Below are 26,349 nucleotides of genomic sequence, written 5' to 3'. Positions count from 1 at the left end.
TGTCTTTAATCAAAATTATCTTGTTTGATTATTTGAGGGCCAGAACTTCATTTGATTCTTTTCCATCTCAGTCAGAAGAAAGGGCTCTATGGAGAGTCAGGATCACCAGCCTGTTCTTGGCTACATTTTACATCTATTCTGTTTTCTTCTATACTACAGCCTCATATTTTGCAGACTAGCAAATTTGAGTTTTAGAGCTAATGAGGTTTTAATTATAAATTTCAGTAATTTTCTTTTCCAAATTTTCATGCAGAATGCAAGACATTTGCCTCAGGTTTTCTCCAAGGTTTGATCCTGTATTACTGAAACTGTTTGAGATTCTGGCATTTTCTAGAAGCTGCAAGTTAATGACTGAATTACTCTCAACTAAACATTACTCTTGCTGATGGACTAATGGGCATTACGTCTTTATATTATCATAGCACTCAAAAGTTGCAAATGAAATTGTGGTGTCACTTTACTGTAGAAAGAGTACAACAATTTTCACAACAAAATTTAATTATTTCAAATTGCTTAACAATGTGTATTACTCACTAGTGCCTGCAAAGTAACTTTTCATCAGCAGTGACCATGGGAAGAGAGCGCAGATTCCATATCTAAAGCAACCAAATAAATAAGAAAATTTAATAAATAAATAAATAAATAAGTCAGAGCAGCTTAGAGAGAGTATTGAATATATAGTTTTTAATTCTTAAACTTCTTGTGGCTGATTTTGACTTGTGCATATTTTTGCTATCGTCCCTAAACTGGAAGTTGCATACTGGGTGGAATTGCATTGATTTATTAAAACATCATTGTTTGTACTCTTTACTGAATAACAACCTTTTCTTATTGCTTTTAGCACCCCATGTCAAGTATATGAAGAAAGATGATGATGTGCCTTGCTCTATCACAAGCTCTCTTGAACATTTCCCTCAAGAAGAGGCTGGCATCAAAGAAGAACCTACTCGTCCTCCACAGAATCCTCCAACCAACCTAACAGTTGTGACTGTTGAGGGCTGTCCAACTTTCGTCATATTGGACTGGGAAAAACCAGACAATGATACTGTTACTGGTTGGTTTGATTTTTCATCTATTTTATCAGATTACAGTATTTCTAGCTTATTTTTACTTTGACAGTGGTTTTATGCAATTTAAGAAAATACTGTGATTAGGGAGGAGCTTTTGTGTCATGCTACTGTCTGTCAATTATGTGTAAGAAAATGCTAATAGATTAGAACAAGATTTTCTCAGCTATATCACTGGAGTCTGTGATGACACAAAAAGATACTTAAGAAATATGACTGTATATTCCCTTCATTTCTAACATTTCTGCTTACTGTAGATAAGCAAAAAATCTACAACCTTTCTGATAAGAACAAATCACGAAGTTCTAGCAATGTAACAGTACTCTTTATTATTAAGTTAGATACACACAATATAGACATCTTTTGTGCCTTAAGAATGTTTTTGATTAGTGAATCAGCGAACCAGAAATGTAAGCCAGAATGCTTACATCATTCTAGTAGGTCAGCAGAACTCTGCCACATATTATCTGCAGTATCCACCATAAGATCACCAAGTTCTCTCTGTTTAAAACCATCTGTTTATTTTTTCTCATTTGTAAAAGAAAGTTATTGTATTGAGAGTAAACACTTTGTGAGGCAGGCATTAATGAGTACCTAGACAGGTAAACATGTAAGGAGACCACTCGTAATTCTTCCATATAATCATCTTCCATATATCAACACAAGCTGACCAGATTTGAACACTTGAGAGGAATTTATGGTTCCTCTGTACTGTCAGAAAATGACTTTCATTTTCACCTCTGACATAAAAGAAAATTTTGATTTGCAGTATCACTGGTACACCACTACTATGGCCAAACAGATTTGACTGTGTTGCCTTATAGAATAGAATAGTTAAGAGAATAGAATAGTTAAAAGTAGGAAGTCTGGAGAGCAAGACTTGATCATTAGCCATTCACTTTAGAATATAAGTGGGATGTTTTCAGATGTTGCTCTATATGCCTGTCATGACAGATTTGAGTGCAGAGGTATAATAATGACTGTCATAAATTCTCTTTCCCAAATTAATCCTTTCTTGCTCCTCTAGAAATGATTACTAGGTTCAGCCTCCATTCTTTCTTGCTCTTTCCACAGTTTGGGAAATAATAAATGCAAATTGAATGAGACACACAAAACAAAAATTAAGCTGCATCTTCTCTTCTGAGAAACAGGAAAAAAGTTGCCTCTCCTGATGAATGAAAAGGGGAAAAAAATGTCTATAGGCTAGTATAAAGTATCAACAAGAGTTAGGAATGGTTACCTAACTTGCTGTTTTGTGCTGGTAAAAAAAGAAGCGTGAACCTATTCGTAGCCTAAGTATGAGGCTGAGGAGAGGCTCTGTGAACAGTCCCCATTCTAAGCAGTACTGCAGTGCCTCTTTTTGTTTTGCTCTGTTGTTTTTGTTGATATCTAGAGGCCTTTCTACATACCTAACCTTAGTTTGATTAGATCAGATATTCACTTAGTCTGCATGCTTTCTTGGAAGCAGGCCTGCTGTTTTTCTTGAACGTGTCATACCCACTGCAGCACTACTAGTTCAATTACAGAAATATAAAAATATTTACATTATAGCAGGGAAAAATGTCAACATGCATCATGTAGTGATGAAAGCAAGGCCTGGTTGTCATTTAAATACAGTCTTATTTCCTTTCTTTTTCACATTTGCAGTGAAAACAGAGCAAGCAATACACACTATACTTTGTAAGTCTTTAGGTGGAAGTGCTTGCTGTAATCACTGTTTGTAAAAATTAACTTTCTTTGAGATTCTTCTGGAAGACTTCTCTGAGACACCAGGCATAATCCTCTCTCTTCTGAGAATGGAGATTAAAACTTTCTGCAGAACATACAAATAGGATTCATTTTGTTTCATTGAGATAAACTTTAGTTTTCATTTTAGGTAGCTTAATTTCTAGAAGTAACAACATTCCCGTAATGTTAGAATCGTAAATTTCGATTCTTTTTAAATTCACTATGTGTAACACATAATGTTTGAACTCTGTGGTTTACAAATACTCCCACTGAGTTTGTCTCTTTCATTTTAACTTCAAAAAAAAAACTCCATTATTGACTCATCCAAAGATATTTTCTGAATTCAGGAGAAGGCAATGAATCCCATTTTCTCAAAAAGGTGATTATTTCATGTTGGCACAAATACAATATTACTTGTTTAGACAAACAAATCAAATTTTCTGTCATCTCTTTTTATTTTTGTATTTTTATGCATGTTTTCTCAATGTTCTGATTTGCGCGTCAAACTTTTTTTTTTCAGATAGAACTGTGGAAACAGTGGTGTAATTTTTTAAGCCTTTTTTAAGAAAGAATTGCTCTGGTTGACCTTTAGCTAAGGTATTGCATGAGGGTTTTCATCATTTTGGTTATTACTAAAAACAAAACTGTACTTCAGTAGTGGAAAGGTCTGACAAATAATACCAAAACAGTGATCAAGCTTACCTTGTTGTTTTCATAAAGGCTGCAAATGTCAGGGACCAAGACATTTTTGCTGGTGGTCTGCTAGTCTGGTTGTGTTGCCTGTGTGATGTAGAGCAGCATATTTTCTAATCCACTGAGGTTCATTGTCAATATGTAGTAACAACCAGGTGCTGAATGCATTCCAGTAATTCTTTGTGTGTGTGCATGCAAGCACATGCCTATGCACACATTGTTTTATGTTGTATTTTCCAACTTGAATGAGTTAAAAGTTCAAATCACATGGTTTTTTGCATTTGAGCTATCCATTTCTGCAGGTCTCTGATTTTGTTTTTAACAGGCAGTGGTTTTCTGCTCTTCAGGGGTGTCTTCTAGAGGAGCACTTTTGAGCATAGAAAGTTTGAAATCTTCAATATCAGCAGTAATACTTTGCTTCATGCTGATATTCTTACATACTCTTAAACATACTTTAAAGTTTAACTTTATCTACATATGCTCCAAATAACTGAAACTGTTTTAAGATATGATATAAAAAGACCCTTTTGAAACTATTATGGCAAGTGATTTAAAATCCACATGTGCATGTATATATGTAATTACCAGGACTGAATGACTGGCATAGAAGCTTGGAATTTTAGTACACCAATTTTTTAGGGATGCTTTGCACTCCAACTTAATTGTATCACCATTAAATAACTTACTGCAGTGTTTTCAATGCCTGCTTTTTGCAAGAAGAGTGCAAAGAAAGACAGAGCTGCATATTCACAGTCAAAATTAGATCAATTCATTTCTGTATTTGGGCATACGTTCATTTTCATACACAACTATGAGAGACAGAGAGTCTGAAAGTCCAGCAACACTTGCGAGAATTTTATTCCTTTTCAACACTGAATTTCATTGCAGGTAATGTTTTATCTTTCCATGTTGACAACAAATGGATATACTTGTATGGAGAAATTAAGAAGAAAAAAAAAAAGCCCTACAGCTTGCTAATATTTACTTAAAAACTAATAGTGTCATGAGAGGAAAAAAAACAGGGAAAGAAGTCGCTTTGTAGGGTTCATAGGTAGTTCTAGTGTTCATTTTCGCAGTATAATACATGCTTTATTCCACCGTGCTATGGATCTAAATTACACATGTTCTTTGAAAATGTTCTGCTGTGTTAGCTTACAATTAGCAAAGCTGAACTTGGGATTACAGACAGTTTTTAGGAAGAGAAAGTAAGATCCTGAGAAGCTGTGAATTTCTTAACAGAGAGGAAAATCAGCAATATGCTCCATGTTTTCATTAGAAGAGGCTGTTGAGAATCATGTCAGGGGATATATATAAAGAGAGACTGTGTCTTGGACTTAGCTATGGTTTGCTGAAGGGTTATCTTCTTCCCAAACACCTGGTGTTACTTCCCTACTCAGAGCATGACTTCTTCTTGGTGGTACATGCCAGTGAGAGAAAAAGAAAGTAATGAGCCTCTATAAGTAATATAAACACAGAAATAAATTTAAACAAAATTATTTAATTCTAAAATGACATATTCCCTAAGTGCACAACCAAAATTAGTGTGGAAATCTTAAAAACTTAGCTTCATCAAGGTTTAAGCATTTAGAAACTGTAATTCCATTTTTGATTCTTCTTTATTCAGACAAAAGGATATTTAAACTTCTTTCTGTTCAGAATTCTGTCAGTAGCGTGCCTTTGGGCAGAGGTGAGATGTTGAATACCCTCTGTCCCTCAACTAAATTATGAGAAAAGATGAGGGACTAGACACTCATCAATGTGTAATTGGGACTCTTCAGGAGTTTTTCTACTGTTTTAGAATAGTGATGCCCAGACTTGTTCAGATGAAACATCTATGCAGCCTTTTAGACAGTGGAAGATGAGAAAAAGATGAGAAAAGAGAGAGCAATAAAGACACTCAAGCTAGAGCTACTACTTAAGCAAATTTCTCTTTACTGTAATTTTGCAGAGTATGAGGTTGTGTCAACTGAAAATGGAGCGACTGATGGTGAAAAGGAGAAGTCAATTATCACTACAAATCAAACTCATTCTACTGTGGAAAACCTAAAACCTGACACAAGGTAATTAAATAAGAATATTTTCTAAGTTAATTCAACTAATCTAGACTGTCAGCTAAGTGCTACTTCAAATGAAAATGTATTGCATGTATAAATATAAGAACAGTTGCTTCAAATAATACATATATATATAATGTATTAGAGCAAATAGATTTTAATCCTTCTCTGAGAGGAAAAGGTATGCTCGTATATTGCTTTCTTTTAACAGATAAGACACATCTGAGGAACGTTTAGGAAATTTCCAATAAAACATGAATGGTCTGGGGAGAGGGGGAAAAAAGCAGTGTCCTGTGTTTCTGTTGTTCATTTATTTCACTGTAAAGTTAGTGAATGACAAGTGTTTTTTCCTGTAATACCGTGACTATGGTAATCATATTTTCCCATCACAAATAAATTCTCCTTTTCTCTTACTATTATTAAATTTGTAATATAGCGCAAAATTCTGTGCAGAACCCATCACGTAGTTTAACTTTTAGGCGACATGGATTAATCTGGCACACTGGTTTTAGCTCACCTACTTGTGACTGGCAGCTTCCAGGAGGAATAAGGAGCTGTTGCAGAAAGTGAAGAGGAAAGGAAGTGGAAAAGAAAGGCTAAGCAAAACTAAACAATAAATTAATTAATTAAAAAACAACAATAACAAAACTTTGCTGAGAAACAAACTCAAAAAATGGTTAGAATGCTGATAATCACGATTATCTCTGTTATTTCCTAAGGGAAAGTATTCTATCATTTCCTAAAGTCACACTGCTTGTGAAAGGGTGAATGCCAGTATGTTGTTCTGTCATCTATGTTAGCAATACAACTGGTGCTGAAGACCAAGCCTCAGTTTCCTCCATTTCATCAACTGAGGAGGCTGAGATGAGACAGCAAAGCAAAAGATCTCTGGACTAGTAGCTGAAGAAAGACAGTGGGCACTGCTGTTTGTGCTTTCACTTCTATTTTAATCCCTGCTTTGGAATGAGGCAGTTGCATTCTTGAAAACCATCTTTAGACAACTGTTTTGTTTTTTTATTTTTTCAGAAAGGATGCAAGATGGAGGCAGGCTAGAACTCTTGGAAAGGTGATAAGGAGGACAGGAACTGTGGGAAATAGATAAGCTGGTTTGTTTAACTTTAATTTGGAACAATTCTGTCAGTACCTACGAGAAGACTTGGGGCTTGGGGAGCAAGAGCAGAGCAGAGACCATGGAGACCAGCTGTCTTTTGTAGTGTGGATTTTGTTAAAACAAGCTTAATATGAGATCAGCACCAACTGGCAGATGATGCCTTAGGATAAAAAGGGGTACCTTCACTCTGATGAGGTGACAGCTATAATCCCCACTCCCACTCTCAAAAGCGAAAGGCAGCAAGTATTTCTGGATTCAGGAAGCCATCATCTGAAATTGAAAATATTTTATGTGAATTGCAGTACTGCATGTCCCTTCAGTCCCACAGGATTTCAAGGAGGTGAAGTCCTCAGTGCAGTTCAGTTTGATTAAATTCCAATTTCAAAATGTGTGTTCCCTAATTTTGAAGACTCAAAAGGACAAGAAGTTATTACTGTTGCAGTTTGAATCCAGGCTTGTTGGCACATTCATTTCAGAAAAAGTAAGAAAGTCATTGAAGATGACTGGCATCATGTAGTGTCAGTGTTGCGAAGAAAAACATATGTCCACAACAAAGGTTTCCTATCTGTCAGGAGCTGATTGCTCACTGATTATGTAAATGGCCTGGTGGGTAAAGGTGACTGAAAATAGAAGGGAGAGACACACAGCGAAACACAGCTGTATAAAGTAATTAACAGAGTCCCTGAAATGTCTGCAATTTCATCAAGTAATACATTAAATCCAGGAAGTGGATTTTTCCATAACTAGCTTTAAAAGAAAGAGCTGTAGAAGAGGTGGAGCTGGAAAAGAAACTTGGAGGAGAAAAAGAAATCCGTCTTGCAAAGGACCAACATTTACAAAACTACTAGCAAGTATATGGAAAGAGATGCTCAGTAGCAGAAAGTGAATTAGCTAGGAAAGAACCTCTTGGCCCTGAAACACTTTGGAGAAGCTGACGAGCTGAATTTGAGATTCTAGTTTTTCCAACTTTCCTGAAGCCATCAGTGATGCTGTGTGAATCCCATATGCTGCTCTGAAGATTCAGTGCCTCCAGAGCTGAGGAAAGTTCAAGATTGATCCAATCTGGGCAGATCTAAATTGAGAATTGCCAAAAGGAATAAGAATGACTGTGAATATTGAATCTCAGTCTCTGTAAGTAAATTTTAACCAGAAACTTCCTATGGCAGCAGAATTACAGTTCAAGCCTGTAATTCTCCAGATGTTTAGTCTTGAGGAGCTTTACACAACAAAGACGGTCTGCAGCCCCCCTTGTCCTGTTGAGGTAAAACAGATAGGATATGCTAATGCCTCGCCAGAAGCTAAAGAATTAATTGCCCATATCCAGGAGGAGCGAAGCAACATGAACAAATCATCAGTGCAAAGGGGACAGAGCAGGCAGCTGTGAAAAAATGAGTGTATCTGTGCCTGACAGATCATGCTGTTCCTTTTTTTCTTTTGCATTCTTCTTTCAAGTAGATCATACTGCTACACCTCTGGAAAGCTCTGCAGTAAGCCAGGCACCCCTCTTGAGGAAGACAGCTTTTACAGATGAGGAGATAATGGCCAGACTTGGAGTATTTAAGAAATTTGGACTGTGTTAGGAAGACAGTTGCAATGAGAGACTGTCAGTCTCTCTTGAAAAATTGCTTGTGTGGTTGCAGCTGTCAGTAACTATAAACGTGGAAGTTAAACAGGATACAAGTTTCTCTGAAAAGGAGGATTATTATAATGGCCATTTACCTGAAAAGTGACTAGATCCAGAAAAAATAGTTTTACCATAAGAGAAATGGAGTTCTCATTAGCAGTGCAGTTATCAGCTACTTGTTTTTTAGACATTCATACCATCTTAATATGGAAGTGAAAATGAATCTTCATAGACAAAAAGCAACTTAGGAGGGCTACTCTACATAAATTAAGTTTCTGGCAGTTTGTCATATTTCCTGTTCGTCTTATAACATGTATGCCAACCTTATTCCTTCTTGGTGACTTGATCACAACACATCTGGACTTGAGAGTAGAAATTAAAAATCTGTCAGAATGTGAGGACATATACCCTTTAAATAAATTTGAGGCACAGTCATTTGCTTCCCACACAAATGCTTGTTAAAAAAAAGACTTCTACAAACTCCCGTGCAGTTTGATTTCCTTGGAGCATTAAGATTCCTGCACCTTTTTCCAGAAAAAAGGGGACATTATATCTATTCCATTCTCTTTTAGTAAAGCATGCCTGGCAATTGCATTTATTTAAAGAGTTTTCCTTATAGGACAAGTATGTCTTTTTCACCTGGAGATTTGCCAAGCACAATGCTTGAGGTATTTCACTATCACATCTTAGAAAGATGCTGTTCATCTTAGCAACCTGGAAAGTATTAATTGTGATTTACATTATTTGGTTGGTCAGAGTTCTTGAAACTGCTACACCTCCTGGCATTAAGCTGTTATCTGGCTCCAAATACTCTGGATCTAGATTTTTATTTAGTTTCATCAAATATTTTGCTTTTACCTGAAATATCTCAAAGCATGTTGTACATTATGCAAGCTAAACGACTATGGATAATTCTTACACAGAGAGTTACCATGGAATCATAAAGTCATAGAATGGTTTGGGTTAGAAGAGACCTTTAAGATCATCTAGTTCCAACCCCCTGCTATAGGCAGGGACACCTCCCTGTAGACCAGGTTCTCAAAGCCCCATCCAGCCTGGGCTTGAATGCTTCCAGGGAGGGGGCATCCACAGCCTCACTGGGCAACCTGCTCCAGTCTCTCACTACCCTCACAGTAAAGAATTTCTTCCTAATATCTAATCTAAATCTACCCTCTTCCAGTTTAAAACCATTTATCCTTGTCATGTTACTACCTGCCATTATCAAAAGTCTCTCACCATCTTTCCTGCAGGCCCACTTCATCACTTCATCTAATTGTGCTCAAAGAGGAAATCTTTCTCTTGTTTTAAAAATGTCTTCTACTTAAGAATTTCTGTTATAGAAGTGCTCCTGTGAGTTAATAATCACATATACAACTTTATACTGAAGTTAGCTTTTATTATTTTTCACATTATTTTCAAGAATTTTAGAATAGATTCAGGTCACATTTCAGTCAGCCCTCTGTTTGTTGTCACACATACCACACCAAATTTTCTGCAGCTTTTGCTATCTTTATTCTTCAATTAGTTCTTTTCATTAAACAAAGCAAAATAGCTCAACACCATTCATCCTCCTTTCTTCTAGTTCATTCAAGCAGTGAGATTCTGTGAGCTTGTTTGTGAACCTCTGAGCAATCTCATATAGCTTTTAAGTTGGCTCTGTAATGAAAAGAGGCCTGGATCAGATAGACCTTCAGACCTCCATTCCAACCTGAATTATTGTATGATTACTTCTTATGCGAGTGATTTCTGATCTTGTTAATCTTAACTTTGCTCATATTCTTTAATGCAGGCTGACATATTTTTGTATATTAAGGCAAATATCATTTATTTCTTAGCAAAGAAAAAAGAGAGAAAAGAATGTTCTAGTATGAACTATGTTGTTAGCTTAATATTTGTCCTCCAAATGGAAAGTTCGCAGTTTTCATGCTGAGAGCAGGTTTTTGAGAAGTGCACCATCTACTCTACTTGGAAAACATCCAAAGCCAAACCACAAGATTTATCATGTTGGTCAAAATAATTTCAGTCTATTTTCCAACCAGACTTTTGAGGAGACACTCCATCTAACTTGTCATACGGATCACATATATTTGAGTTTGTTTACAGGACTGCCCTCACTGGAACTCTTATTTTCACTGGCATACCCAAAAGCCCATTCTTTCTGCTTTTTGTCTGTTCTTAGTTTTACACTGCCCTTAAACAAAGAAAGTACTGCAGCAATTTCTCCTATGATAATAGTCAAGCAAGATATGCCAAGTGAGCATCTAGCAAAGTAAGCTAATTATTCAGTTTTTTCAGCGTTTCCTTAATTGAGATGTTGGCTTGTAATCCGCCTAGAGAGACCTGACATAGAAATGGGCTTAGTATGATTTTTGATTCCTTCATTTTGCCTCATGCATAGTAATGATGTGTTCATCTCCATTCTCTCCATCATTAAGATCAGCTTCACTTTTTAATGCATCTTTCCTAATCTAAAATATTAAAAACAGATTTTGGGGTTTTCATTGGGGTTTTGGTTTGTTTGGTTTGTTTGGTTTGTGGTTTTTTTTTGCTTTGGTTTGGTTTGGTTTTTTTTTGGTTTTTTTTGCTTCCAGTTTTACTTTCTCATTTCCAAAGGAATTTTGCCTTTATTTTTTTTAAAATAGTTTTCTAACTGCTTAAAATTGATCTAATTTTTTTAAGTCTCCAAATCATCTGATCTGGTTTCATTTTTACTTTCCTGTTTCTGCTGGTTCTCCTGACAAAATATGTCATTTCTGTTTATCTTTGCCCTATCTTGAAATATTTTTTTTTAAATTAAGGGTATATTTTCTCTTTCATTCTGGTGGTTTGTTTAAGGGCAGCTAGGTTCATAGAATATGTCACTAGTGTCCAGGAAACTTTGCAGCACTAATTACTATACAAGCTTTCAAAAAAGAGTCTGAATATTGTTGAAAACAAGTTCTCATGCATGTTTGTATTGGCAGTAATTGGAAGGTAATAAAGGAAAATATGAAGACTGCAGTTCTGCTGTGTTAGTCACAGATGTGCCAGAGTAACCCTGGGGAAATTCAGATAGTCATTAAAAGGGGGAGGGTGTCCCCTCAGTCTATTGGTGATAGATTTTATTCCAAAAAATATTAGTAATAAACAAAAAGACTGTGATGCTTGCATTCCACGGGAAAAGGTTCTGATCTTTTCCCTGGTTTAGTAGTTTGACAATTTCAAATATACTTTTCTCCCTTTTAAGTACATTTGGAGGGGTCTTTTTGGACTTTTGATTTAGATTGTATCCCTAGGTAAAGTATGTTTCCAACCATAAGGTCTCTTGAGGAATATAAATAGCAGGAAATGTAAATGCAGAAAAAAAAAAACAAAAAAAAATAATAAAAATTAATACACATAAGAACACAAAAAAAAAAAAAAAAAAAGAGAGAGAGAGAAAACCAAAACCATGAAGTAAAGATAAAATGTGTAGGATATATATAGGATATACTGTTTTTGGTTTTTTTTGGTTTTTTTTTCATGTTTAAAAAAAGAGAATATCATAATTAATTTACTCAAAGGCCATACCAAGTAAGTCTTCATATCTCTACTGAACAGTAGAATCATAGAATGTTTTAGGTTAGAAGGGATCCTATATATCATCTGGGTCCAGCCCCCCTGCTCTGAGCAGAGATGCCTCCCACTCACCAGGTTTGCCCAAAGCCCCATCCAACAAGGCCTTGAACACTTCCAGGGATGACCACTTCTCTGGGCAACCTGATTCAGTGCCACACCATCCTCATGTTTAAGAATTTCTTCTTAATATTAATCTCAATCTAAATAATGAATTTAAATCATAACCCTTTGTCCTGTCACTACACTATCTCATAACAAATCCCTCCCCAAGTTTTCCCCCTTTAAATATTGGAAGATCTCCATTGTAAGGTCTGCACAGAGCTTTATCTTCTCTAGGCTAAATAATCCCAACTGGAAACCAGAACCTTTTTGAAAGTTTATAGTATATCCATACCACCTGCTCTTGTCATTATCATTATCTAGGTGGTATTGCACTTAGCCAAAGTGTGCTAACCACATAGAAGAGAAAAATTTCCTGATGCATATAGATAAGTTTTTGTTAGCAGCAAGGGTCAGAAGATGAGAACTACAGTGAAACCTGCAATGCTGTTAGGATAGGAATATGAAGGTAACAGGGGAAAAAAAATAATGGAAAAAGCCTTGATTTTTTTGTACTATTTATCACAAAACTGACATTTTACTAAATTTCTGTTGATGCCACAGTCACTTGTAAGCACTTCGCTTTTCTCTTGGCCCTTCTCCTAGCCTGGTTAAGAGAGAGACTCCTCAAACAAGCTAAGCATCATTTGCTTAAGGAAATGTTTCCTGCTGTTAACCTAGTTTTGTTTGTTATGTGTGGTGACACAGCAATTCCGGCACATTCTCCAGAGAAAGAAAAGCTCAGTACATTGAAACAGTCCTGCATGATTGTTATTTAACCACAGGCACCTCACAACCTGTTGACCTTATATCCCAGGACTGTACTTGACTCCTCCAGTCCTCAGCATTATGATGAAAACCTTTCTTCAGATATTCTCTGTTCTGCAGTCTTCCATCTTCTCCTTTTGCATGATTTGAAAAATGCAGGAACAGTTACATCTGCCAAGGTTCCATGTGGAATAGTGATTTCCTATGGTGGAAAAATGTGCTCTGCACAGTAATTACTGTTGAGTCAAGTCCATTTAATCTGTACAATGACTTTTATTGTCTTATGCAGTTTGGAAGGATTTGGGAGGCCTAGTCCTCTCCCAAATGTGTAAGACATCAGTCTTAAAGAGGTTAGAGGTGTGAGAGAGCTAGATTGCTACATATATTGGGTAGCAGAATATTTGGCATCATGGGTGCACAGATATAAAGATGGAATAAAGGCTGCAGTTTCTCATGAATATCAAATCTAACTATGATGTAGGCATGGGATAATCATTATACAGCTTTCCTATTCGCCTTTCTTAACTTTGTCCTACATACTTTCTTGAACCTCTAAGCAATTCTCCCCAGACTTGTAGCTTGTGCTGAAATGCATAAGATTGCAGCAAGTAAGCATTTTTACACATTTTTATATTCATAGAATCTTAGAATAGCTTAGTTTGGAAGGGACATTAAAAATTGTCTAGTTCCAATCCCTCTGCCATGGGCAGGGATGTCTCCCACTAGATTGGACAGACAAAAGCCCCATGCAACCTGGCCTTTAGCACTTCCAGGAATGAGGCATCCACAACTTTTCTGGGCTGTTATTTCCAGTGCCACGCTACCCTCTGAGCTAATAATTTCTTCCTAATGTCTAATCAGGATCTACCCTCTTTTAGTTCAAAACCATTACCCCTTTTCCTATGAGTACATTCCTGATAATGAATCCCTCTCCAACTTTTCAGATCTTCCATCTCGTGCACAAAAAGGCAGATTTCATTTGGTTTTCTATGAAGGGAGACACACCATGACTTTAATTTACAGTCAGATCTGTAAACTCTATCATACCATAAGCTCAATCCCAATTCTGGGATTCTCATTTTGCTCTGTGTTTAGTTTATTAGGGTCATTGGTCTATTAAGTACATTGTGTCCTGTGCATCTCTCTAGCTGATAAAAAAAATGTTATATATTAAAAGAGGTTCACTCTACAAGCACCCAGAGCATATGAAAAATATTTGTAACTGACTGACATGCACAGTGTAGATTATTGCTTCTAAGTCAAGGGGGAGACATGAGGAGGGTGCTTTTGACTGGTGTAGACACGCTTCTGATCACAGTTCTTTGGCACAGAGCTCCTAGAGGTAAGCACAGGCACTGGGTGAAAAACTGAGCTGCTGCTGAGCAGTGAGAAATTCCCTGTGCTGCCAGCCTGCAGCCCAGAGAGGTAAGATCATAGCCATGTCTAGTCTCCACTCTTGTAACCCTCTTTTCAGCCTCATCTGGCTGGTGTCTTCTGTGCACCATTTTTAGTCTTGCGGCTAACTTTGAATCACTGTTTACCCACAGCATCTCACTGAATGTCAGCTGAGTTGCTGAATTAGCATTTGGTTGGTTCCCAGCAGAGCTATGTGGAAGAGAAATCACGAGATAACTGCAGTATAGACTGGTGTTTCAAGGTGATACTGTGAAAATATAAGATGACATTGCACAATATGTTCCTATTATTTCCTATATTTGCTGTTAACATGTATTTAAGTGACTGGATCCTCACCTTGCATTTCAACAATGGCCTCATCTGTTGGTGGTGGTGAGACTGGGAGATATTGCATTGGATTTGTGTTCTTATGAATTAAAAATGAGCAAAGTGTGCTTTACTCAATCTCTCCTTATCAGATTGTTTCTGACCTCACTTAAACTGCTCCTTTTGCCAGAACTGAAACTGCACATGCAAGAGGAGACTTAAGCCAGTGGTGCATTAAATCAAACATTAATAATATTTGTGCAAAGAATTATGGAAAGGGTTGGTAAAATACATGTTCAGAGAGGCTTTGAACAGTTAGGACAAAGAACACTTCAGTGTTTTCTAAGCTAGAAACAACGCCCTTGGGTTCCTCTCTAAGAAATGAATAGCACCAAGGTGTATGTTGGCAGTTTGCTTGCTCCAGAATCTGAGAAAATGGTTGGTTTGCAAAATTTTAATTCAGATGTTTTTTTTATATTCTCCAGTTACGAATTCCATGTGAAACCTAGAAACCCCCTTGGTGAAGGTCCGAGTAGCAATGTTGTGGCTTTCAATACTGAATCAGGTACGGACTTCCAAAGGTTTGACTGTAATTTTATTAACCATGTTTGTGAACCAACTTTAATCCATTTGTTTGAGATATATGAAAGGTTCTCTTACTTCATTTCATTTTGTGAGTTTGATCTTGCTCTTTCTGATCTCCAGATTGGCTTTTTACTACTCAGTAGTGGCTAGAAGGTGAGGGCATGATGGTCGTACTGAAGAGAAAAAGGCAGGAACACAGAGATCTTCTGGTGTTTCCTGTGAAGAAACAAACTTTAAAGAATGTTCAGTCTTTTAAGATCAGTGTTCTTTGTATTTTTATACTTATCAAACTCATTAGTATGTTCTAATTGGGAACATAAAGTTTTTCTTTGGACTACTGTGTTTATACACAACTTGCTACCTGTTCAAAATGCTGCTGTGTAATAAATAGTGATATCTTAAGGCTGAAAAAATGATCAAGCAGTAGTAGTTGGAACAGTTGGTGTCCCAGTATGTCTTCTTCCATCTTGTTTACTCTCTTGTGAAAACACTGAAGAGGTATACACAAATCTGTTTTGAACACTGGCTCATTCTCAAGCTTAACTCTTGTCTGACTCAAAGGTGAGAATCAGAGATTGCCTTGCTTTCTGTATTTCAACTCCCAGTAAGGCTAACTCCAGTAGACATTAAATGACTCTGTACAAACTAGCTGTCTTCTTTTGTGTAGAGGTAGTTTCTGTTTGATAGTATTTAAGGACCATATAAATAAAAAAATGGGTTCAACCTCTTCGAAAGGACTTGCTTAATCTGTATTTTGAGCCAGGTGTAATAACATAATGGTCCTGGTCTAATGCTCATTGATGGATGAGAGTTTCAGTTGAGCAAGGGATTAGGCAGGGAGGAGTTCAGACTAAGCCACACATATTTAAAACATGAATACACTCCTTGTAGTCCTAGATTGTCAAAACTGAATTAATGTTTATGCCAGGTGCAGTTTTCACAAATGACAAGGCTTATGTTCTGTCTCCTATTTAGCTTGGCCAAATGAAGCATTACATTACATTTTATTTTGTCTTAATTGCACACATCCATTTCTCACATTTTGGGAGTTCATAGCCAAGTCTTGAGTGGCAAGTGTAACAGAAGTGGTTTCTGTCTTTTATTTAAGTATAGAGACTGAAATTTAAAAGAAAGAAAGAAAGAAAGAAAGAAAGAAAGAAAGAAAGAAAAAGAAAGAAAGAAAGAAAGAAAGAAAGAAAGAAAAGAAGAAAGAAAGAAAGAAAGAAAAAAAGAAAGAAAGAAAGAAGGAAGAAAGGAAAGAAGGAAAGAAAGAAAAAGAAGTGCAGTAGAATTGACTTTTACAGGTTTAAATTTCTGTTTTCACTAGAACCTGCTTTGAACACAGAGTCCCATAAGTAAAATTTTTAAAAGCACATTGATGCTGTAGTTTCATACAGTGACGTTTCTTTTTTAAATTCAATATGAAAGTGAACTTTGCTTCCAAAACACTTTCTATTTCACAACATGCAGCCTATGTCAACAGTAGAAAATCACTTGACAATGCTTTTCCATTGTTATAATGGGAATGTTAATTTTACAATGTCTGATTGAATGTTTGTTTTATTTCCACAGCGGACCCAAGAGTGAGTGAGCCTATTTCAAGTAAGCCTTGTATAAATTATTGTGTCTTGCGATCAGGATTTTTTTCAGAAATAGTGTAATTTTAAGGGGGATGGAGGTGGTGGTGGTCTGTACTGTACCAGTTAAATGAGCTATGGAATCAAATAGCTTTTGCACTTGAATTAATTCTTTCCACCCATATTCCTTGTCAGGAATGCATGCCAGGCTGCTTGTTTACCTGAGCAGAATGCAATCAGTGTGATGTGATGCTCCCATGGCAGCTGGGATGGCTTCAAACCAATGTACACAGATGAGCCAAAGATGGCCTCATATTTTCTCAGTTTTGTCATTAAATCAAAGGAAAGACTCTTCAAAATGAATAAGCTATTTCACACTTTTTAAGTGACTTAACAGAACACAGCTTGGAGGATACTATTTATCTGCCATTATGTTTTTTAAAAAATTTCTGCTTCTGAAGGGCTGCTCCACCTCCGCTTTACACCACTTGTAAAGACTTGCTGTCTTCAGCAGAAGGTGGACTGAGCTTTTGAAGAACAGAGGCCCATTCATGCAAATTGAGCTCTTTTTGCATTTGTAATGAACAACACTTTGACAAAACTGACACCATTTATTTTCACGTGATTCATGACACTTTTATGTATTTTTTTAATCACACATGTTTTGCTGCAAGGTGACCTTCCTGTCTTGATTCCACATAGAAACAATGACTGTATCACATACATTGTAAATGAACATTTTGGCAACAGGAGAACATTGTTCCCCTAATAAGTGAGAGCTCCCAACTGGCTTCTCTGACACAGAAAGCAGAAGCAGTTCACTGCATCAATCATAGTGGAGCACTCAGTGCTTCCCTGACATAGCTTTCATGCTCAAAATGCAGGCGACAGGTGATGCTAGTGTATTTCAAAGTGCTTTCTGCTCCATCAAGGTTTCTATTTATTAGAATATATTTGTTATATATGATTTTATATAAACTGCCATACCTTAGTATCTTTATTCCTCTTGTGCAGTGGGAAAGGATGCTATCTGGACTGAAATTCCATTCAATTCTGACACTTACTCAGAATGCAAAGGGAAACAATATGTGAAAAGGACCTGGTATAAGAAGTTTGTAGGTGTGCAGCTGTGTAATTCTTTAAGATACAAGATATACCTCAGCGATTCACTTACAGGTAAGAGATAAGTCAGCGTTGTTCACATTATAAACTCTTCAAAAATACGAAGAACTAAGAGGCTTAACAAGATGGGCACTGTTGAAGTGTAATTAAGTATGATTAATGTAGTCCCTAGGCAGATTAATCATTAATAGTCTGCTTGTGCTCAGTAGTCATTGTTTGATACTGAGTTTTCAGACTCAAGTGCTACTTCTCCACGATCATCATCTGATTTATAAAACCTGTTGGTATCCTGAGGGATCTTACAGAAAACTGATAAATAACAGATGTCTGACAGTCAATAGCTTATGCTATAATGGCACCAAATCTGTGTTTAAATCATAGCCTGGAACAGTTCTTAGTAGAAGATCAGGGCTTAATTTTAGATTAGAGTTAGAGCGCATTCATTCCCATTCCATTTCATAAACTTCTTGTTATTTTATTACTATGGGACTTACAAGTACATTATTTCAACTCAAATTTCTCTCACCTGCTTTGACATTTTTGTTTTCACATTGCCCATTTTTGTTTTTGATCTCTTGTTGTCATCTTTCTTTTTCTTATGTTATGCTTTATTACTAACAGCAGCTTCCTGTCCTTAGTTTCTCAGGTTCTATTCAGTGTTCTACAATCATTAGCAAATGAGGTAGTTAAGACCTGAATCAAGTGACATGTCCTGTGTCTGAGCTGGGGAAGAAGTCTGTAGTGTTGGTTTTCAGTTGATTGATATTTAAGCAGAACTTTGTATCTCATGGAGATTGCAAAAGGTGTATCTGGAGATATTTTAACTTATAATCCTTTCAAAGTTCCTGATTTCCTTCTGTATGAATCTTTTCTTGACGTCTCCATTATTATGGCTTTAGTATAGGATCCAGAGCACAAAGAATGTAAAAAAACCATATATAGGTAATGTCTCAGAGTGTAAGTTAGGCAGACAGTATGTTCATCATGTTGAACTCAGTTAACTAGGATAGACTGATTGAATTATCTTCCATAACCCAACACTGCTCCTCTCTGAGCTCAGCAACACATGGCTCAGTGGTCTCTGTGTGTGGTAACAGGGAGTGAAAAGGGAAACAGGGACCATAAGACAGCCTGTGCCAAAGTAACATTAAGCTGCCATCACTGTTTCCCCATGAGTAGACAAAGAAGGAAAGCCCAGTCATTAATACTAAGTACAATACCTCATGCATAAGTAATACATTGGCAATTATCTGAATAAAAAGATGGTTTTGAACAGAGGTATCTTTCATTCAGCTGTTACTGCACTAACCAGCAGTGATCAAATGACAGAAGCTGGCAATGAGGCGTAGTGTATCACACAACCAGCCAGTAGAAGAAATGGCAGTGCTAATTTAGCAGGACTATGCTGTAGCTCTAAATCAAGAGAATTAACACTGCAATGAAAGCTACTTGATTCTTAGAATAAAAGTGTAATATGTCAGGAGCCCATTTTTCTATTTTTGTTAGATTGGTTTTGTTCTTGCTGGAAGGATGGCGATTTAACTTGGCTGGAGAAAGATCATGACAGCCGCATTGTATTCATTATACTTGCTAAGCTTGGTTCTTGCGCTTGAATTCTTATGAACAGTGCTGACCTCTTGTCACAATATTTGAAGGATCTGAAATGTGTATGTAGGAGGAAATCTGTTCTGTGATTTTTTTCCCACCTATCTCCTAAGTGAGGCTGTCATGGTGTGGGCCTCCATATTACAGAGGGATAATTTCCAGTCTGAAGCCAAACTCTGTTCTCCTGCATTTTACTGCCCTGCCCCGTCGTGTACCCAAGCCCAGCAGAAATGTATCTGCTAGCACTGGCAGCTCTGCAGTATGCCAAGAGCAAAAGGTCTTTATTCAACATTATGCTGAAAGTATCTCCCAAAGCTTTGCTGTTCAAGCAGCAAAATGATCTTGAAATTTGGGTGCATTGTGGACACACCATTGCATAAAGCTACCAAAAACTGAACCTCTGCATGCTTGTTTTTAGCATGAATTTTACTTCTACTGTTGCAGAAATCACAATGTGTAGAATAAAAATAGTATTCAATTTTCTTAAGAGAATCACAAGGGAGCTCTGAGAAAACAATTATGCCAGAATTATTATTCCCAAAAGAGAAAGACAAATCTAGTAGTCTTTTGTTAGCAAAATGTTTAAGTGTATTCATTTATTGAGGAACTGGACTGTACAAATTTGATAGTCACCAAGATTGAATGCTCTTGAGAGATGTATGGCAGTTGTTTGAATTGTGCATAGGTTATGATGTCGACTAGAAGACTGTGTGTATCTGAAAGTTACTGTTCTTTTGTTAGCCAAAAGGTATCTGCTTTATTCTGTCCCTAGTGAAGAAAAGTTGATCCACGTTACACATGCCAGGACTGTTCTATAAAGCAGCATCTACTGCTGACCTCATTTAACAGTCCTCTAGAGCAGTCACAGTAAGCATTCCAGAAAATCAGGCCACCTAAAAGAAAGCATTTATTGGGCAGCAGAAAAAGATAAATTCTATGTGTGATGTTCAACAGCCATGGAAAGAAAAGGCAAAACAAGAAAAACAACCATGCAGTTTTGGGCAGCCTGAATGTTCTCAACTTCAGATCAAAAATTTACCAAGAGGAACTCCCACTGACCAATTCTTGCATGGAAAAAAATATGCTTGCAGCCAAAGCTAGACAGTAATAAATTATTTTCTAAACCTAGACCGTCAAGTGGAGGTGAGAATTTTTTGGCAAAGTATTGATCAGACCACAGAAACACAAGAAAGAGTGAATTTATTGGTAGGCTGCTAGTTTATTAATTGAACTTTAGGGAATAGTATGAGCTACCTCACCACCTGTCACACAGCCAGGTGGGCACAGATTCAGGGCCACAGGAGGCCCAACATCTAATAAACAACTGGACATTGTGTTTAGCTTATACCCAAGCACTGAGCCTTAATTGTCACCATTCCTTTCAAAGTCACAGCCTGGGGCTGGACATGTCACAAAATACTGTGAAAGGTCAGATAAAATGCTGATCTTATCTGAAGATGTTAACTGTCTAGGCCTTGGAAGTGAAGACAACACGTTTTCCTCCATCTTTTGAACAGAACTTTGCAAATCTTCTTGCAAATCATATCAATAAGTAAAAACCTCTGTCAAAACTCATTCACTGGGAGTCCTCAACAGGTTAAGGACAGCCTGTAATGTCAGCACACACTGTTTGGTACTTATGATCTTATTTTCTGCTCAGTCACAGTCAAGGGTCCTGTTAAACAGCCCTGCAAGGAACTATATGGGCCCATTTCACGTTCTGAATAAGTAGTTGCTACACCGGGGTCATATATTAGTTAAGGGATATCACTTGCACGTACAAGCTATAAAGTTTTAGAACAGGGTTTGCATGTGTCATGAGGTGGGCTATAAGGACTTCTTTAAATATTCTCAGGACTTCCCAACAGGGAACCAAACCTGCCTTCTATTAACATTGCTAGCAAAACTTAACCTCATTTTTTTATACAATCAGAATGAGGTTCTAGGTAATAACATGATTTTGCTTACTGTATGAAAGTTAAGGAGGGGAAATATACATCCAGGCATGGATTTTGGCAGAGTGGGGTGCTGCTGTCAACAGCCATGAGTGCTACGCTTGCACTACGCACTTAACGCTCTAATTACAGCAGCAGATCCTGAGAGGTAAAGAATGGTTGCATTCGCCTTGGCTTCCCTACAGAGCTAAGAGTATCAATCTCTGGTGGGTGGCTTCAGCCTTCACTAAACTGGACATTGATTTTCAACTTTGCTGCTTATTTTCTTTCAGGAAAATTCTATAACATAGGAGACCAGAGGGGCCATGGAGAAGATCACTGCCAATTTGTAGACTCGTTCTTGGATGGAAGGACAGGACAGCAAGACGATCTACCAGTCAAAGATGGTAATTCCTTAAGAATGTCACTGCAACAGTCCTTGGCAGTTCCCTTGTTTGTCTGTTTCTTTTTCTTGCCAGTAAATTGAGGGCCCACTGCCAGGGTGGGCAATGAACAAGGGCTGTCGGTTCTGCAGGCAGAAGAGATGAGAAATTGCTGACGATGAAAATTGTGGTTAAGAAACTTTACATGAGCCAGCAGTGTGCTCTTGCAGCTTAGCAGGCCAACTGTATTCTGGGCTGCATGGCAAGGGAGGGGATTGTCCCTCACTCCTCTGTCCTCACGAGGCCCCAGCTGGAGTACTGCATCCAGGTCTGGGGCCCCAGGCACAAGAAAGATGTGGAGCTGTTAGAGTGTGTACTGAGGAGGACCAGAAGATGATCAGAGGGCTGGAGCACCTCTCTTGCAAGAGGTGAGGGAGCTGGGCTTGTTCAGTATGGGGAAGAGAATGCTTTAGGAAGGCCTCATTGTGACCTTCCAGTACTTAAAAGGAGCTTATCAGCAGGAGGGAAATCAACTTTTTACCTGGATAGGACAAAGGGGAATGGTTTTAAACTAAAAGAGTAGAGATATGGATTAGATGTCATGGGGAAATTTTTCATTGCGAGTGTGGTGAGGCCGTGGCACAGGCTGCCCTGAGAAGCTGTGAGTGCTCTATCCGTGGAGGCATTCAAGGCCAGACTGGATGGGGCAGCCTGAGCTGGTGGGTTGCAACCCTGCCTACAGCAGGGAGGTTGGAACTGTGTGGACTTTAAGGTCACTTCCAACCCAAGTTGTTCTGTGATTCTATCATTCTAAGATGAGCCATGACTTACTTAATAAAGACCATTATGGCTCAGGTTCTGTGAGGTAGTAAACAGCCTCCCTCCTGTTTAAAACATTCCAACAGGTTATTCACATTTGGTATTGCATATTTAAACGCAATTGCAATTTTCAGTTTGCATAGCGGCATGAAGTGTTATGCTGAAACTAGCAAGGTTAATGTTAAGTGTCATAAATCATCACTTGAGCATCAAACAGCTCTGTTTAGTGCTAATGAGAAACTAAAAAGTTATTACTGGAAAATATAATTCATGCTGCAGTAATTCTGAATACACTAATTCAAGGTGGGTGCCCAAAATGCTGGTCTGGTCTAAGGGGACGGGGTGTGGATGTCCTACAGGCAGCCGTGACCGCCCTGCCTATTTTTTCATGTTCCCCAGGCTCAAGTGTAAGCAAGTTCTGTCAGCTGAGCCTCCGCCTTGCTTGTTTGCAGCATTACCACTGCAAAGCGTTCCACCCTCTTGTAAGAACATCGTCTGTATTGATACAGGTGTGCGTGCAGAATGAGTAATGGAGTATTTTGATGAGAAAAAAAGTCAGAATAGTTTTCAATATGGTACTGACCAGACCTTCACGCATTTAGTGCTTTGTTTGTAAAACGTCTCGCCGAAGTGCATGAATGCATTGTGGTAGGTATAGGTTAGGGCTAGGGTTAGGCTTTACTTCTCCCCCAGTCAGTGTTCCACACTTGTAAAGGAGTTTTGTCGGAATAAGGAATTGTCTGAGTCCAGTTCAGCATTGCCAGGACAGCTGCCCTCTCAATTGTATCAGATTCACTTATTAAAGAAGATTTTATAAATGTGAAATAAGCTCATGAGGTAGGTAAAGCCAATCTGTTTCCAGCTACTGGATTTAGCTGGCTGGATTCATAAGCTGCATTCATTTTTAGCTTGAAAACCTAAACAAATACAAGTCACCAACAAAAAAGGAAGTGAAAGACCAACTTGCAACTTGTGTTTCTAGTACATGACAGGAACAGAGGAAAGAGAAGGCATACGTTGCTGCTCTGTTCCTCCCTGGTTGTGGCAAGACAATTCAAACCAGAGTTAATGGTATGGTTTCACATGAAATGCAGGAAAGGAACGATGGCTGTGGCGTATTGTTAGCCATTAATGGGATCATATGCAAGCTCCATGGAGAACTCAGAAGAAGGTACTTTCTAATGGCTTACTGCAAACAAACTCCATTCTCTGTTCTAGGATTTTTCAGGGCAGTTCGTCAGGAACCTGTCAAGTTTGGAAAAATAGGCGGGGAGACTCACATCAACTACGTGCGCTGGTATGAGTGTGGAACATCAATTCCTGGGAAATGGTAGATGTGATGGGGACCTGGTGAAGAGACCCAGCATCAAGCACCCTTGCGAATGCCCCAAGCAAGCTCAAAGATGGGAATGTATGGTATGCCTGTCACTTACACAAGTTTGCTGGCGTGTAAGATTTATGCAAGTCTAATGCCAATACTGCATTAATTGTGTAATAGCGTAGGCTGCTTAATGTAGTTATCCAGTTTTACAAATTTGTTTTTAGATTGAAAAAAAAAAAAACACAGGCTAGGGACACGGTGTAGGATAATGTATAGGGAAGCTGGCTCCCTATTCTAGAGGTATGGTTTCTAAGGTATTTTAAGAGATACGGTGTGTATATTATTTATCACAATGTTGTAATAAATGTTTAAGGCACAGTTATGGTAAAAGTTGGTCATGGAATGCAGTATGTGTTATTTTTTAAATATTCACTGGTCTTGTAACGTAAGTGCCATAAGCTATCTGCCCAGGTAAATCTACCATGTTTCCCCCATCATAAATTATAGAAAAGTCTCCATAGGTTTTAATAACCAGGAAACTTGAAGTGCTTTCTCCTTACACGTACGAACAGCCCATACTCTTGCCCAAACACTGAGTTTTATTGTGTGTGGATCTTTGAATGATAGAGTACGTGTTTTTTTCCATATTTGTTTCCAAATGCAAGTTTCACCTCCAGCAAAACCTCCAGTATGGTCAGCCCGTGGCTGTGAAGTTAGAAGTGCAGCAGTGGGTAGTGAAGCAGTGGTTTGTGTTCCTCTAATGAAAGCAGGCAGGTACACGTGTATGTGGAGAAACATGAAACTGGTCTCCGTTGCTGTGGTGTACCATAAAAGTGCTGTTTTCAGAGACAGGGGTTCAGAAATGAGGTGTATGTACATTGCAGGAGGGTTTGGGACAATAAGTGAAATAGGAAAAATAAGCAGTCATGATGGCGTCATCGGTCAGATTTGGTTTATTAAGAAGGAATGCTTTAAAACATTGCTCATTGGGGAAAAAGGGGAAATAGTGATGACTGATCTTTTAAAACTGCTTTACGGCAATTAAAACCTCTCCCAAAGCTACTTGATGTATTGCTTGAACATTTATGTACTAAATAAAGAGATGTAGTTTTTTTTTTAAAGGTGTTATTCATTACATTACTAATGTATTGAAAAATATGAACAGGACACCCAGATATATATATAGTAGAAATAGTCATTTATAGAAAATGCCTTCTAAAGTACATTGCAGGTACACTGTACTCCTAATAAAATATTTTTTAATCAAGTGTTTCTCCTATTGTTTTACATGCAAGTGCTAGTTTCCGTGCCAACAGCTGTGGCAGAAGGGGGTCCTGTGGAAGAGGCCCCTGTTGAATAGTTGGGTGACCACCTGATGTGTTAGGGTTGAGGAGCAAGCAGCAGCAATGACATTCCACAGCTTCCTGATGTATGTGTGCCTGATTAGGAGAGCAGTGACACTTAGGGATGTGGAAGGTAGAAATTTTTTCAGCTCCTGCTTTATTTCCTAATTTTTCTTAATGAGAGTTCAAGCAGTGTGCTGCTCCATTTCATGACTTTATTCCCTCCTCTGTTTTATGTATTCCTAGAATCCATAAGACGGAAAATATTAACTAAGAGAATGTTTTGCCCTTTGCTGTTTATATGGTTTATTGAATTCTTTTACAGATTTCAATCTGTTTTTTCTTGGCTCAGCACTGAGTCACTGGGATCACATTCAGATTTGTCAGGGTGGCAAAGGACCTGTGTTAAGTTGTTCCCCTTTAACAGTTCTGTATTAAAATAATGGATTTGGCTTCATCTTTTAAATAATGAACCCGTTCTCCCCCTCCCTTTGTTAAAGTATTTAAGGGGTTATTTCTAAGATTTTATATATTAGCTATAGATATATTTGGGAAAAGTTACCTGATAATTAACAACAGCAGACAGTGCAAAACCATTTCTGCTGCCTAGTGGCTGCAAGAGCTTTACAATGGGTTTGAAAGGGAAGATAACAAGGAGTGGAACAGCACAGCTGAGTTAGAGGGACAAGGTGCTAGTGGGGGTCCAAACCCTGCTGCACACTTGAAACCTTATGATGATGAAGGTAGTAGGAAGACTAATGGTAAATACGTCAAAGGAATGAAGGATTTATCCTCCAGGAAGATGACAAGACCAGCTGCCCAGCTGAAGTGTCTCTACACCAATACACACAGCTTGGGAAATAAACAACAGGAGTTGGAAGCCACCGTGCTACTGGAAAACCATGACGTAGTTGCTGTCACCAAAACCCATTGGGATGATTCCCATGACGGCTACAAGCTGCTCTCAAGGGACTGGTGAGGAAGGAGGGGAGAAAGCACTACTGTCTACGTTAAGGGAGGAATAGAGTGTGAAGAGCTGTCCCTTAAGAATGACCAGAAGCAAGTGGAAAGCCTGTGGGTGACAGTTAGAAACAGAAGCAACAAAGGGAGACTTGTGGTTTGGGGGTCCACTACAAGGATGCCTAATTAAGTGCAGCCTGTTGGTGAAGCCTTCCTCCTCCAGCTACAGGAGGCGTC

The 26,349-nt window shown here is 38.0% G+C and overlaps 1 protein-coding gene across 28 annotated transcripts in view; it reads left to right on the top strand.

Annotated features, from left to right (window-relative positions):
• Positions 1-25,076, top strand: part of ABI3BP (ABI family member 3 binding protein) — a 131,164-nt gene extending 106,088 nt beyond the window's left edge. For all 28 annotated transcript variants that reach the window (XM_010720294.4, XM_010720238.4, XM_010720225.4 and 25 more), the window contains 7 exons: positions 842-1,054; positions 5,437-5,548; positions 14,949-15,028; positions 16,621-16,650; positions 17,640-17,801; positions 21,580-21,693; positions 23,707-25,076. In XM_010720294.4, coding sequence (XP_010718596.2) covers positions 842-1,054; positions 5,437-5,548; positions 14,949-15,028; positions 16,621-16,650; positions 17,640-17,801; positions 21,580-21,693; positions 23,707-23,822 — 827 coding nt within the window. In that variant the 3' untranslated portion in view covers positions 23,823-25,076. The remainder of the gene's footprint in view (positions 1-841; positions 1,055-5,436; positions 5,549-14,948; positions 15,029-16,620; positions 16,651-17,639; positions 17,802-21,579; positions 21,694-23,706) is intronic.
• Positions 25,077-26,349: the final 1,273 nt, after the last annotated feature.

Source organism: Meleagris gallopavo, chromosome 1 (genome assembly GCF_905368555.1).
Source record: "Meleagris gallopavo chromosome 1, MGAL_WU_HG_1.1, whole genome shotgun sequence".
NCBI classification, from domain to species: domain Eukaryota; kingdom Metazoa; phylum Chordata; class Aves; order Galliformes; family Phasianidae; genus Meleagris; species Meleagris gallopavo.
Note: the sequence above shows the minus strand (reverse complement) of the source record. Positions and strands in the feature narration are given on the sequence as shown.